We start from the raw sequence: 15,008 nt of genomic DNA on the forward strand, positions 1-15,008 counted from the left end.
ATGTGAATGCCTAGATGAACACCTCAGAGTAATCCCTGACTCTCCACCTGTACATAGCCCTCAGTGGGCCGAGGGGAAAAACACAGTGGCTTTCCCTCAGCTGCAGTTCACCTTGACAGGACCTGAACACTCGAGAGCGCTGATTGTCATTGGTACGGTTAGTGTGTGTGTGTGTGTGTGTGTGTGTGTGTGTGTGTGTGTGTGTGTGTGTGTGTGTGTGTGTGTGTGTGTGTGTGTGTGTGTGAGAGAAGTGAGAAGATATAGAGAGAAAGAAAACAAGACTTTAATTACTTCATCTATCTCAGAATGTAGATGTTTGTGCAAGGCAATTTCAGACAGATCCCTTATATCTCCCCCATTAGATCCCTTATCTCCATTAATCTCTCTCTCTCTCTCTCTCTCTCTCTCTCTCAAAGCTGTCAAGACTACTTCAAACATAAACGACACACTAGTTTGATTGCCAATGACTCTCAAAATTACATAAATTACCTTTCTATTTATTGTAATGAAACGGCCTCTCCATTATCAAAGAGGACTTTACTTTTTAATGTCAAGGGCACCAAATGAACATCACATAAAGTTAGCGCACTATACTTCCCTGAGCTGAATTCTGCAGGAAATATTTTTCTTTGTGCAGCAATATGGAGCTTTATCACTATTTACGGTATATGCAAATTGCCTGGATTGTTGTGGGGGGAAATAGGATGATACTGTGGCACTTTAGACCTAATTGATTTTCCAGTGTTTTCCATCATAAGATCTCTTGCTGCCATTTCCTATAAATGTAAAACCTCATTGATTTACCTGGTAGCGCTAATTCAATATCCCTAAATCTGGTTACTGATAAAGTTGGCAAAATTGAACTGCCATATACTGGAATACAAAACAGTTTATGACAATAGAGGAATTCCCTGCATGCAATACACCTACTCCAATTGCTACTTGTTCTAATGTCATTCTGACCATTGCCTTACAGTGAAGTCCCTAAACCTTAAAGGCCCTCTTTCTTGCAGAGAATACACATGCAAATCAGTGGTACCCTCTTTTGTATCCTCCACTTCTGGAGCAGCAAAGATATGGTGGCAAGAACAAACAAACAAACAAACACATCAATAGATAGATAGATTGATCCTGATCGGTTTGTTCAGTCTGTTTGTGTTGCTGGCTCTGATGCTGCTGCCCAGCGGAGGAGAACTGAGCGCTGGCCACAACAGACTGGTAGAACATCTCCAACATTCTGCTGTACACGTTGAAGGATCTCAGCTTCCTCAGGATATACAGTCTGCTTATCCCCTTCTTGTAAACAGCAGTGCTGTTGATCTTCCAGTTCAGCCTGCTGTCGTTGTTGACACACAGGTATCTACACTCCTCCACCATGTGTACGTCTCTTCCCAGGATGCAAAGGGGTTGCGGAGCCGTTCCCTTCCTCCTGAAGTCAATCACCATCTCTCTTGTATTGTCCACTTTCAGCTGCAGGCGGTTCTTACCAGACCACTCAACAAAGTCATCCACCAGTGCCCTGTACTCCCCCTCATGTCCATCCCTTATACACCCATCAACTGCAGAATTATCAAGTCTGTGGTGTATAAGGTGAACAGGAAAGGAGACAGCACAGTCCCATGTGGGGCCCCCTTACCACTTACCACCACATCAGACAGAACATGGTCCAGGTGGACAAACTTTGGTCCGTCTTTCAGTTTGTCAGGGATCCAGGAGACTGTGGATGCATCGACACCCATCAGCTGCAGCTTCTCACCTAGGAGCAGTGGCTGGATGGTGTTGAATGCACTGGAGAAATCTGAAAATGTGATTCTGACAGTGCCGCCACCGCCATCCAGGTGCAAATGAGCTCGCTGCAGAGGATAGATGACAGCGTCGTCCACTCCCAGACGAGGCTGGTTGGCAAACTGTAGAGAGTCCAGAGAAGAACTCACTTGCGGCCTCGGGTAGGCCAATACCAGCCTGTCAACCTTCATCACATGGGATGTGAGAGCCACTGGGCGGTAGTCCTTAAGGCCAGATGGAGTCAACTTCTTGGGGACCGGGACAAGGCAGGACGTCTTCCACAGCAGCGGCAACCTCTGCAGGCTCAGGTTGAAGAGGTACTGAAGAACACCACACATCTGACTGGTGCAAGTCTTCAGGACCTTGGGGCTGATGCTGTCTGGGCCAGCAGCCGTGTGAATGAAGAGCGTAAACCCCATATCACAGTAGAGAATCATCATTGGCACTGAATGTCCAAATTTTGCACTGTGGTACTGCCCTAGTCCCGTGTCATTCCTCCTTGTGTCCTTATCTCCTTCAGCACATTTTTAGTCCATTCACCCTTGTCTCTCACAGTGTGAGGAGCACACTAATTGAAGTGGATTTTTGAGCCAAGTTGTGTGATGCAACACAGTTAGACTGTTTTAAAGTCACTGTACAGTTCTCAAGTGACCTGCAGATTGTTATCCTGTGGTGGCTTAACAAGGGGATCCTAGGAAGACATCAGTATGTTTGCTGTCATACCGGGAAAACTAAGTCTTGTCACATGCTGAATAATGTTTGTCAACATTATTGGAAAAATAAGTTCCCAACCGGGAAAATTCAAACTGCCTTAATTTTGTGAGATCAGGCATGCCTTGGCAGAATTATAAAGCATGCGCATAAAAATGATGCCTCTAAATAAAAGAAATGCTTAAATTGATTGGACAAAAGTATTTCAAGGTAAAGCAAAACCCATGATTTTTTTCAAAACACATTATACATGCTTATAAATACTAGAATACATGAAAACATTAAAAGAATGTATACTGTACTTAATTATGGAGTTAGACGGTTAAAGGTCTCATGACACGGTGCTTTTTGGATGCTTTTATATAGACCTTAGTGGTCGCCTAATACTCTATCTGAAGTCTCTTTCCCGAAATTCAGCCTTGGTGCAGAGTTACAGCCACTGGAGCCAGTCGCACAGTGAGCTTTCCTTAGGACGTGCCAAAGAGATATGGAGAGAGAAGAAAATGTGCCCATTATTATGCTGCAGTACATTTATGCTCAACGCACAAAAGTGCCCTATGTTACTTTGTCTGCCAACCATCATCTGTTCTTCATATTGTCACACAGTGGTCTCACCAGTAATGATTGTGTAAATTCACTTGCTACACTTTATAAAATGTGAAATAAATCTCACTGAATGTAGTTGTGTTATCCTGGAATCTGGTCTGCTGTGGTCTTATGAATGATTCTGAGGTGAGGACTATTCATCCTTTTCTTCAGATTGCTCACAGGAATAGAAGTCACATTTTCTAGTGAGCACTTAAGTGTGATTCATTACAAGTGCACTTGTGTGTACTTAATATCTTTACTCATGTGAGTTTCTGCATGGGACTTTGAGTGACACTGACTTCACTGTGTGTGAAATGACAACAAAAAAGTGTGTTCATTTTTCATGAGCACTTTGAGCACATTATGTCAATTATTGATGTCATTTTTCTTCAGGGGTAACACAAAACCCCATAAAGGCTTTATACAGCAGTAAGTTAATGGTCAAAGGCTAACTACAACTTCCTTAACTGGCAACCCACATAGACGGCAATTATGATCTCAAGCTCAGTGGTAATATGACTCAATTAAGCCCCTTTCAGAAATAAACATTGATCTGTTAAAGTAATAGCTGTCTGACAAAAGTTTAAAAAAAATGTACAGCCCTCTTTTCCTCATCAGCATGGTGGACCCTCTGTCAGAGAACAGGAGTGAGTGGAGAGTAATGGCATCAAGAGAAAAGAGCATTCACACTGGCAGCCTTAGTGATTCAAAATAAAACATATTTTACCTCAAAGCTCACCGATATAATATTAGGAGTCATTGGCAATCAAACTAGTGTGTCGTTTAGGTATGAAGTGTGTCTTGATAGCTTTTAGAGAGTCTGTGTGTGTGTGTGTGTGTGTGTGTGTGTGTGTCTGTGTGTGTGTGTCTGTGTGTGTATATACTTGTACATATACTTGTCAATAGTGCATTCAGCAGTGTCTTGCATGGACAAAAACGTTTTTTTAAAGGCTGGTGCTGATGCAAGGCTGGGTCAACCTCATGTCTCTCTAATTTATTAGTGTAAGAGCACAGAGCTTTTGTGTCGTTGTTTATGAACTCATGACCCAAATAAGAGTGTCATTAAAAATAAGGACGCTTTGCCTCAGAGGATGTGGAGCTATCTCTAGATGGTTCTCACTTGCCAAAATTTGACTTCTCAGAGTATTAGGTGAATTAATAATTAGGATAGGAGCTTATCCAGGTAAGAAGCAACTTAGGCATTTATGTAGGATGATGTGATGCACCAGGCTGACATTCAGACACATATAATTTAATTTGTTTGGGTGCTATCGTGCATAAGAAACGTAGTGAAAGGAGAAATACAAAGCACGTTGAAAACACCGGTCTTCACCTCACCAAAGTAAAATGTCTGCCTGTGAAAAAATTCACTGATCATGAAGAACGGTTTAAAAGTTAATAAAGAGGACATAGAAGGCCGATAAAGAGAAATTTGGAAATGAGGAAAAACTCAGTATGGGAATTATATGTTGTCAGCGTTTTTTGATAGACATCATATTACCATGGTTACCTGAATGCGGTACGGAGCCTCCACGACTATAGAGGGAAGGAGCCTGAAAAGCGTAGATGACGTCGCTATCAGCAATTGCTGTCAGGTCATCATCATCCGAAAAGGAACGCTGGAAACCCGTGGAGTACAACTCAGAGAGGATGACCTGGAGAGTGTGAGAGGAACAAAGGGCGAGAGAGACACTGTGAAACTTTGTCCCTACAGAAGTGCACCAAGCAATCCTCGCAGAGCTGAAAACCAAAATTAAACAAGAACATTCGGCTACAAAGCCACCAGAACTGACTGTCGACAAATTGCATGGGCGCAATAAACCCAAAAAGTTAACGTATGCAGGCAAATTAAGAGAGGAAATAAAAATAACACCATAATAGACAATAATATAATACACCCATACATTTGTAATCAGCTCAAAGAAATCCCATTAAACTCTAAATGTTGCTGCATTAAATCTCTAGAAATAGGTCACGTAAAGCAGCTTGTTAAAGTTACTAAAATAAATTTCTCAAAGAAGCAACACTGACATCAAAAACAACTCAAAACATGAACATCTGCAAAGGGAATTCTATTAAGGACTTTTCGGTCAGAGAAGCGTATTTCCTAGTTCCATGCTTAAGTCAAAAATCTTCAGAGCCCTGAAAGTGAAACAGAAACATGGCATAAAGGGGACCCATGCATTCCCACTGCTGAATATTTTTTTGCTGGGTGTCAATGTTTGAAGTGCAGACCAAGTGTCTTATATTTACTATTCATTTGTGTTTCAAAATACTCATTTGTGATTGATCATGTTAAATTAAGTTAAAGTGCTGAATATGTGTGAAAGGATTATTAAACTGCAGGTAACCATAGCAACTGCCCTAAAATCACTCACTCAGTTAACTCTCACTGGTGAAACAGACCAAGCCCTGAGTTTAATTCACTAAAATCAAATGAATGATAATGGGTGTTGAATGTGTGTGTGAGTGTGTGTGTATGTGTGTGACCTCACTTGTCATTTCCCTTTTGTGCTTTGTTTAAGTTTATGTTTTGATGTACCCTATTTTAATACTGACTGCGAACTCAAGTATTTCTACTCTAACAAAAGGCAACAAAACTAACAGAAGAGTCTGGGCGATGGTAATTAAGCACAGCGTCTACACACAGTCCTGAAAAGAGGTCTAATCAGTAAAAACTATGTGGGTAGACATGGGTGTGTAGGAGATGCAACGGCTTTTCTAGAAAACCTCACCCTGTGAATTACAATGCATGTCCTCATCAGGAAACAAGGAACATTGAAACAAATCTTATGCTAGTTTGGGAAATAATTCAACAGGGAAAGATTTATGAACACATGCCTATGGAACCTTTCCCTCTAGCCTTCATCTTGTAGGGGACATTTCAGCTAAGTGCGTGCATGCATTCAAGTGTAACCTTGCTATAAAAGATAATTCTGTTTGATGTATTTATTAATTTTTAACCTGGATTTCATTTTTACAGTGATAACCATTATTCAAGTGAAGAAAATATTTAGCTCACTGACTTCTTTGCTGAACTGGAAATGTGAAGCCATTGCAGGGGATTTAATTCATGGACATTTTAAACAAGTTTAAACAAGTTTAAAATGTCTCATATTATCTAAAATACTATGACTGTTCCTCGAGAATTCAAAGTGAAAACAAAGGTGAATGTTAAAATAATGATTACCTAAACTGTCCATTGTAACCATTAGATCTTGGAGACTTCCTGGTTGAACTTTAATCCACTGAAATGGTATAATACAAAGCAAAACAGCAAATTCTTACTTTTAAGATGCTGGAACCATCTATGCTTGGCATTTTCAGACAAAAAAACAAATCTAGGTTATAAAAAAAACATTTTTCAGTATAGCCCATAGATTGTTATGGTCTACCCAAACGTGTTTCTCACGACTGAGGAGAGTATGCAGACTGCTTGATTTACATCTCCCTCACTTTTCCGTGACAACTACAGTTTGGTGACCTCACAAAACATAATGTCACAATTTTACCTAAAGCAGAGGTCTGTGTGTGTGTCTGTGTGTGTGTGTGCGTGTGAAGGAGTGTGTGTACCTGGTCTGGGGAGATTTTGCCCGCCTCTGCCACCATGGCCCTCAGACAGGACAGGGAACCAAAAAGAGGTACAGCAAGCCCCACCCGCAGGTACCTCTGGCCCTTCGTACTGAACACCAGCGTCACACACATTGGCCTGTGTGCAACGGAGGGAGGGGTAGGAAGACAGAGAGATAAAAAAAATTGATGATATGCTAGAGCAAAGTGCCAAAGTGTTTTGCAATTCAGATTTGAGATGTTTACATTATTACAGATTCCAAACACACCCTGGCATACGGAGTTATTTACACATTTGTGTACACACACACACACACACACACACACACACACACACACAGAGTTTAGAGACACATAAGGCAACCAAAACCAAAGAGAGAGACAACAATGCTATTGTGCAGAATTAAAGGACCCCGGAGGCAAACAGAAATTGTGTTGTCAATTTGTTCAAGAGTCTTGATTTGAGCATTTCAGCTGCTAAACAGCAAAACAAAACATTCAATAAAATGAGACGGTGAAATGCCCTGCTGAGCTGTTTAATGCGTGATAAGATTGGGGAAAAGATTTCCTCTGACAATTATGTTGTACAAAATCTAATTTCATGTGCGTAAACCATTCAATTTGTCTGTGTCTGACGGAAGTGAATTAACTATTTTCAGAGGTGCATTTCAATTTCCCTTGTGTGTGTGTGTGTGTGTGTGTGTGTGTGTGTGTGTGTGTGTGTGTAGATTTATGTGTGACTAGACATGACGAGCTGCACCAGCACATTGGTGATAATCCCACAGGAAGCTGCTGTATGGTCGGACATGGATCTGATTTACAGCAATCTGAACACCTTCTGTAAGGGATGCAGGGACGAAAATGAGGGAGGGATTGTAGAAACATAAGAGAACAGAAAGGAGAGCAGTAGTTTTGAGTAAAAAGACAGAGCACGGAGACAGAGTAAGGTTAGGCCTCCTCATTTGGGAAGAAGATGTTGTAATCGCTTACACCTCCACTTCTTGTTCCCATCATGCATTATTTAGGTAAGTAATGTGTTAGCAGTGGGGTGGCTGACAGGGCAGACGGCGAAGGATCTGAGCAGATGTTTATGTTAGATGCGCCGAGAGGAGATACTGAGATGTGCAATGAAACGGGATAAGAGGTGTGGGATCAGACTTGTAAGGAACAAGAATTAGAAATGTCATCTTGCAAAGTCTCCAAGCCTCCTGCTGTGTTGGAGCACAATAGTCTCTGTTATACAGCAACCTCTCACATGTTCCCACATGCACCAAGAGTGCAGGGTGCTCTACAGGTTTGAAATGTTCCAATTAGGCTTGAAAAACTATGTTAGAACTGGGATCATTCACACATCATTTACAGATAACAAACCTAGAAGTGTTTCTCTACGTTTTAGATAAATTACTAGACTACATATCATGTGTACCTCACATTTCTGACAGCTGTTTTCCTGACCGTTCTGTTCTTGTTGCAATGTTGTACTAGGATGTACTAGTAAAGACGTCAAACTTGCTGAAATAATTAATCCCTCAGAGTCAACAAGTGCAGTATTTAATAATAACTGTCATCATTTTGTGGTAATGAGAGCTGATTTGAAAAGTCTGTGTTCAGTTGCTAATTGGAAACTAGATTTAATTAGATCGGATTTATTTATTTGATTAGGACAATGCACATTAATCAACATTTCTGTAAATGTGTCAGTGTTAGCCAGACAGCTAAATTTCAACTGTAGTCCTAGTTACCAAGCAGTATGAGACTTTTCAAAAATCAAACCCCTGAGACAAACAATAAGCAAATTGTTTTCTTTCTTGCAATAAATAGTTGCTGTTGGTCCGTTCAAAAGTTGCAATAATACACCAGTATTAGCGCTTTTAAAAGAGTACTTCCCCATTTAGCATTGTGCTTCTAACATTGTCGGACTCAAGCTTTTATAAAGCTTTTTTTTTTAAAGAATCTAGATTCATGCAACGAAGCCTGATCATCTTTTTATTCTATGCTTTCTTCTTCCTTGTCAAAACCTGGCGTCCCATTACCCACAATGCAACTGTTGTAGCAAAGAAATTAGAAAAAGAATTATGATAAGACTGACTGTGCAAGGTTAGATCAAGAGAAAACACTCAGAGATACAGCACTGCAATCCTCCTCTTCTCTCTGCCATACCCGCATTATCTGCCGCACCCAGACCTCAATGCCCCGCTGTTAGCCAGCCCCTGCTGTGTCTCTGGGGGCCCTCAGACTTATCAGGCATTCTGCTGTCATAATGCTGCAGCAGGACGATGCAATGAAGCCACTGTGTGTGTGTGTGTGTGTGTGTGTGTGTGTGTGGGTCAGGTCATTGTTGGGGGGCAAGGAGTGAGTCCAAACTAAACCTGAATGAATTTCCCTCTGGGCTAGGCTCAGGCAACTGCAGGCACAGACCACGCACTGTCAGAAAACTCACACCTGTAAACTGAGTTTGGGGTTAGCTCTGTGGAAGCTATGCTTTGAGGATGCAAAGCAGCAGCATCTGCATGTCTGAAGATAGGAAGATTCACTGAATGTAGGCAAATTGTGAAGACTTGACTAAGATTTAATTTATATTTGTTATTTTTCTTTCTGCTTAAGATGTGTTATGTATGACTGGACACATGGGCAGATAGAGAAATGGGATAAGATGAGACAAAACCTGCAATGTTGTGGTTACCCAGTGTGCCCTCATTCAACTGGTTTTGAAGACCCTGCACCTCCATGCAGGTTTTCAGTTATTCTGGCTGATTAGAACTCAGCTTAGCTTGAAGGTGGGCCAGAACTTTGATGGGAATTACTTTATTAATTACCCACAAAGACCTGGGAAGAGTTATAATCAGGAAAACAAATAAAAATCACCTTTGAGGTTGTGTAGGGCATTCTCCAGTAACTGATTGCTAATGCTTAAAGCTTCAGTGTGTAACTTTTTGATATTAATGAACGTTCGTTACATTCAAGCCATTGCCAAATAAGTTGCAACAAAGCTAAATAAGACTTCTGAAGAGTCCATCATGTGCTTTTATTCTTCTGTATCCTCCTTGGCTACCAGCAACTGCATGGAGGAGGCACCGACAGTTTTGTTATCATTACTTAGAATTCCCCATGGGGGAGACAGAAACTACACACTATAGCTTTAACGTACACCAGAGTCACAAAGTCCTATATCTATCATTCGCTATTTCATTGCATCTCTATTGTCAAAATCTAAAACAGCCATGTGTGCATTCCTTCTGCTCTCTCTCTGTCTCTGTCTCTTTATTTTAAGGTCAAAGTTGTACTGTCTTACTGCCAGACCTTGCTGACATGCAGGATCTGGGACAGTTACAAATGGAAACAACACAGAAGGTGTTTGGTCAGGACTTTTGATGGCCAACATAGATTTATCACTATGATATGACCGTTATCAGTAGCCGGTGTGTAGAGAATATCTATGTAAATTTGTGCTTACGCATAAGTTTGTGTAGTCATAGTTGTCAAAAATGTGTGCTTTTACAGGGCATCTGTTATGATTGATCTATTTTTCTAATTATCCACTGAAGCAAATTCTAAATTAATATATTGTGCTGTATCAGGTATAGAGGATCATGTACCATTGATATCAAAAGTGTCAACTGATTGTATGTATGTATGCATGTATATACATGTACTCAAACACTTGTGTGTGTTATACATCACCTGGTTTGTCGTAGGGGGATAGGCAGGGAGATACATAAAAATGGGTCGAAGGTGTTGCTCTGCTTAAGGCAATGAGGGCACGTCAGAGAAGACCTAGAGACAGACAAAGAGAGAGCAATTTAAATCATTGTTGCTATACATGACCTCAGCTCACCATACACTCTGGGTTTTGATATTCTTCAAAGAAATATTGGATCTTTCTTCCCAATTTCATCGTGCTTGAATACATTTTTGGTCCGTTTTACCTTCAGCCGATACAGTCACAAAGAGTAGCCTACATTCAACAAAGGTGCGTTGGAGAAGAAAGCTCTCTTGACTTTAAAGAACTGTTGGACAGATGGAGTAACTGACCCCACCACTCCAACGTACATGCCAAATCCTCACATTTCTTCATAAGTATGGAGTAAATGTGCAGTACAAATTGACTGTCTTATGTGCTGCATGCAGTTAAAATCCCCATAGTGGTTGTGAATATTCCATGTGGACAGTGGTGAATACGAAGCACTGAATCAGACCATCTGGACTCAATCTGCTGCTGAGAAAAGGGCGGCAAAGCAACTGAGGTGGGATGCTGGTCAGAATTTTAGCGCAAAAATCACAGAGTTAGGCTGGTGAGATATTGCAGTAAATGAGGCTGTAACACACTGAGCTGGAGAGGAGAAAAATAGTACTATGGAGAGAGAAGAAAGCATAGAGGAAAGGTAAAGGATGAAAGGGTGGAGGGGATATTTAAAGGCAGAGAGGATAGTGAAGAGAAATGGGTAAGCTGAAAGGAATAAAGATGACTTGAGACTAAAATGAAGGGCAGCAGACACAGTGGAGGTTGGAAAGGCAATAGGAACAAAAGTGAAGAGCAAAAAGACAGGAGATGAAGAAAAAGACAACAAAGTGTGAGGTTCAGTGGGAGGACAGATTAAAAATGAACAGACAGTCGTGCAGGATAGTCAAGTTGACCAAAATAAGAAAGCAAAGCTGATGGAGAACAAAGACGCGGACAGGACCCACCAGGGTCTTTGAGCCGCCACGCATGGAGCTGATCAGAGTGAAGGAATGAGGGTAGAAAATCCCAACCTGCAGTATGGACTGATATCAGCAAAAATATGCAGCCAAATACAGTTTTCAAAGACATAGTACAATGTGACCTCATGATGATCTTGAAACCAGGAAATTCCAACTTCACAGTTCAACTGGAACACAGCATGTGTGTTTAATATGTAACTACAGGAGACAGTTACCTTAACTTTGTTTGGGTATCATTAAAAATTATTCAATACCAGTACCGATACAAATCCATTTTTCGTTACTAATTTTATAAAACGAAAACAAAAATTTAAAAACGTTACACTTCACGGCATTAATCTTTTTATTTTTCAGCTCCTACTGCTTAACGTTAGACAGCCAATCACAAACATGATTAGATCTTGGTAGAAGATTGCTGTGTGTTTATTGGCTCACTGACTCTGGTATTAAAATTTGCTATTGAATAACAAGGCATTTTTCAATACTTCAATACTTTAGAGGCAATTTGGTCAGTTCTTAAAAACTATTGAATTTGGTACCCAGCCCTACCAGGAATCCCTCAAAAGATTGTGTGAAGAAAACAAGCAGTAGTCTGACACTGAAATAATAGTGTGGGAACGGATAAGCAAATTCAAAAAAATCCAGCTCTGACTGCAAATGCACATTAGGTTTCCAGTAACGCACATTCCAAGTGGAGCACTGCTTTTATCTTAACAAACCATGAGGGAAAACAAGCCTCATATACCTGTTGTCCTTTCAAAAAACCTGAGTGTAATCTAACCCTTTGATATGGCAATCAAGTGAAAAACCCTATGGTTCCGTTTGTTTTCGAGTCACATAATCCTCCTCTCATAGCGTTGGAAAATAATCCTTTCATTCACGTCATTTATTGCAATTCGGTGGCTGTGTTGCCTTCCATGTACTCATTTTGAGCTGATCCAAACAAATTACATTTTCTACTCAAGCCATTTCTCTAAGGCAACTTGACAAACTTGGTTGAGTTAGCCATTTGTCTCCATCAGAGAGAAAGAGGATAATATGCTTTACACAAGCTTGAAACTGCAGATGCAGCATTTTTGAAAAAGTAATTGTAGATATTGCTAGTAAGTTGCTGAATATAAAATTTTAATTTGACTTCTGGTTTTCACCCTAAACTTGAAAAGGTTTTTGAACCTGCTGTTGTATGTATTTGATTTTTGAAGCAAAATGATTGCAATGTTATGTCTCTATTATCACTCTCGACAGCTTTTAGTGTGTTCATGCACGTGTGTGTGTATGTGTGTGTGTGTGTATGTGCGCACTGACAGATGCTCATTTCATCTCCCAGTGTCTCACTATGATTTCTGCCAGTTGAACTGTATCCAAGTTTGTGGAGATACAAACTTGTCAAATGTACAAATATGTTGGAAATAACAGTTTTCAAACTCCACATTTCCTCGCTGTCAGAGTTGTAACCATTGTGCCGTGGCAGGCAGTCATAGGCTCGCTAATGATGCCAGTTTTTTCTCGGAAAAGTGGAGTGACAGGTTGTATTCACTCACACACACTACATACAAAACTCTTATTTACACTGAAATTCACATATCTGCGTGCAGAACACAGCATCACTTAAAAATCTTGTGTTGCAGGTGAGGGATTGTTTCCAGTCTGTTGAAGAATATGAGGTAATAGTCCTGCTGGGGTTTGTGTGTGTCTGTGTGATAGACAGAAAGCAAGGGTTGTATTGTGTGGACAATGTTCAGGTGTCAAACCAAAAGACCACCAGTCTTTATACCTGGAGACACGTCTGGATATTTCACTGGCCATCTACAGTCCCTGTAGGCTGCATTGCTTTTTATATTATGTATTGTATGAATGTATAAGTGTTTTCTTTAACAATTTACTTTAATGAGGCTGTTTGTATATGTTAACATGCGCAAAGTAATGTCACTGAAGCTCTATCAACGGACATTTAAGCAGCAAAACCAACTGTAGTTATAAACTTGACAGAGGAAACAGCTTTAGCTTCTGAAATAGTCAATTAAGTTAAGCTGATGATTCTTGAGTGTCTCTCTGGGGACGCGTTTACAAATGAAGCTGTCCGTCCGACAGCAGCTCTGCTATGTTCACATTTTGGAGAACTTAATATTTTGAATAGTGAATTTTTTCACCTACCCGCTATTAATCAGAAAGTTAATTTGTACGATCCGAGCGGCCCAATCTGTAACATTACATTAACCACGGGGTCGCAAGTGTCTCTCTCTCTCTCTCTCTCTCTCTTCTTCTTTATATGTTCCTGTTTTTTCATAGTACAGCTTTTATTTTTATCAAAAATTGTTCTGGGCACATCGTTGGTCCCGCAGCAAACAAACTTAAATGTTCTTGTGAAAGTAATCTGATTGTTAAGTAACTGCAGTCTTGACCTTATCTAAGGTGTAAACAGTGTCAGCGACTGCTTGGCTGACAGTGATGGATGGAGGCCTGGGCTCAGGTGCAGCCCAAACACATCCAAACAAAACAGAGTTGGTGGCTTGTATTTAACTTGGAGTAAACAGAATCTCAAAAATTATAGTAAAGAAGAAACAGAGTTACTCTAGCAAAAAAAGCATGTTCTTCTGCATTAGATGCAAAAGTACTCATCATAACCACCCGTGTTTTACAAGATTTTATCAATTTTATCAATACAGATTTGATGAAATAATTATTTAGTAAATAAAAGAGACAAAAGGTGACTTGCATTATTTGTAAAATCAAGAAATTAGTGGTAGAGCACATATTCTGAGAGGTTTATGCCTCAACGCAGAGGCCCAGGGTTCAAATCCGACTTTTGACATGTTTCCTACATGTCTTCCCCCTCGCTCTTCCCTTTCTCACCTAGCTGTCCTGTCAAAAATGAAAGACAGAAAAGCCCAAAAAATAAATAAAATTACAAACCTGTAACCGCTCTGAGCCGCTTTCATACGACAAGCATCTAAAAAAAAACATTAAAAACATTACCTAAACAAACGTAAAGCTGCATGATGCAGTACATCATAATTGTCTATAGGTTAGTGCTGCTCCAGGAGGCTGAAATGGAGAGAGCTCATGAGAGTTAGTTTTTGTCAGTCAGTCATGTGTCACCGGTTGTGGATTGGAGGGCCCTCATCTCTCTTAACCCTTTTACTTTAAAAAACGGCAATCATCTTTAGTGCAAAAGATTCTTTAACCTTGACAGAAAGCAATGTTATGAATGACAAATAACTTTTCAAGTTGCCACACTCTCTCTCACACAGACGCATGCATCCATGCACGCTCTTGGTAAGCTTTTTCTCTTTAGGTACTGCAGCTCAGGATTAATGTGGCTTACACCTGTACATTGCTTCCTTAAAAACATTGGGCATCCTTCTCCAACACCTTCGTAAAATGTATCTTAAATTTGTTCTTAACCCTCATGTTGTCCTCGGGTCAAATTGCCCCGTTTTCCTATATCAATGTTCTTTTTAATTACCCAAAATAACATGATTGATTCCACACAACGCTCTTTGGCAAGTACAAATCTCTACTTTCATTCATTTTGGGGCGTCTTGTTCAATTTTCTAAGTGGTTTTGAAATAGTATTAAGGAAAAGATGACATATTCCAGTCTGTGATTATCTATCAACATACATGTGTTTTAGTTTAGTCTAAATAATTCCT

General features: G+C 40.3%; 1 protein-coding gene across 2 annotated transcripts in view; it reads right to left on the reverse strand.

Annotated features, from left to right (window-relative positions):
• usp43a (ubiquitin specific peptidase 43a) overlaps window positions 1–15,008 on the reverse strand; it is a 96,813-nt gene that overhangs the window by 38,330 nt on the left and 43,475 nt on the right. For both annotated transcript variants that reach the window (XR_004659988.1, XM_034896897.1), the window contains exons 4-6: window positions 10,336–10,428; window positions 6,658–6,793; window positions 4,595–4,739 (exon numbers count right to left, since the gene is read on the reverse strand). Coding sequence is in view for 1 of the 2 variants with exons in the window: in XM_034896897.1 (XP_034752788.1) it covers window positions 4,595–4,739; window positions 6,658–6,793; window positions 10,336–10,428 (374 nt within the window). In the remaining variant the exon portion in view is untranslated. The remainder of the gene's footprint in view (window positions 1–4,594; window positions 4,740–6,657; window positions 6,794–10,335; window positions 10,429–15,008) is intronic.

Source organism: Etheostoma cragini, chromosome 2 (assembly GCF_013103735.1).
Source record: "Etheostoma cragini isolate CJK2018 chromosome 2, CSU_Ecrag_1.0, whole genome shotgun sequence".
NCBI classification, from domain to species: Eukaryota; Metazoa; Chordata; class Actinopteri; order Perciformes; family Percidae; genus Etheostoma; species Etheostoma cragini.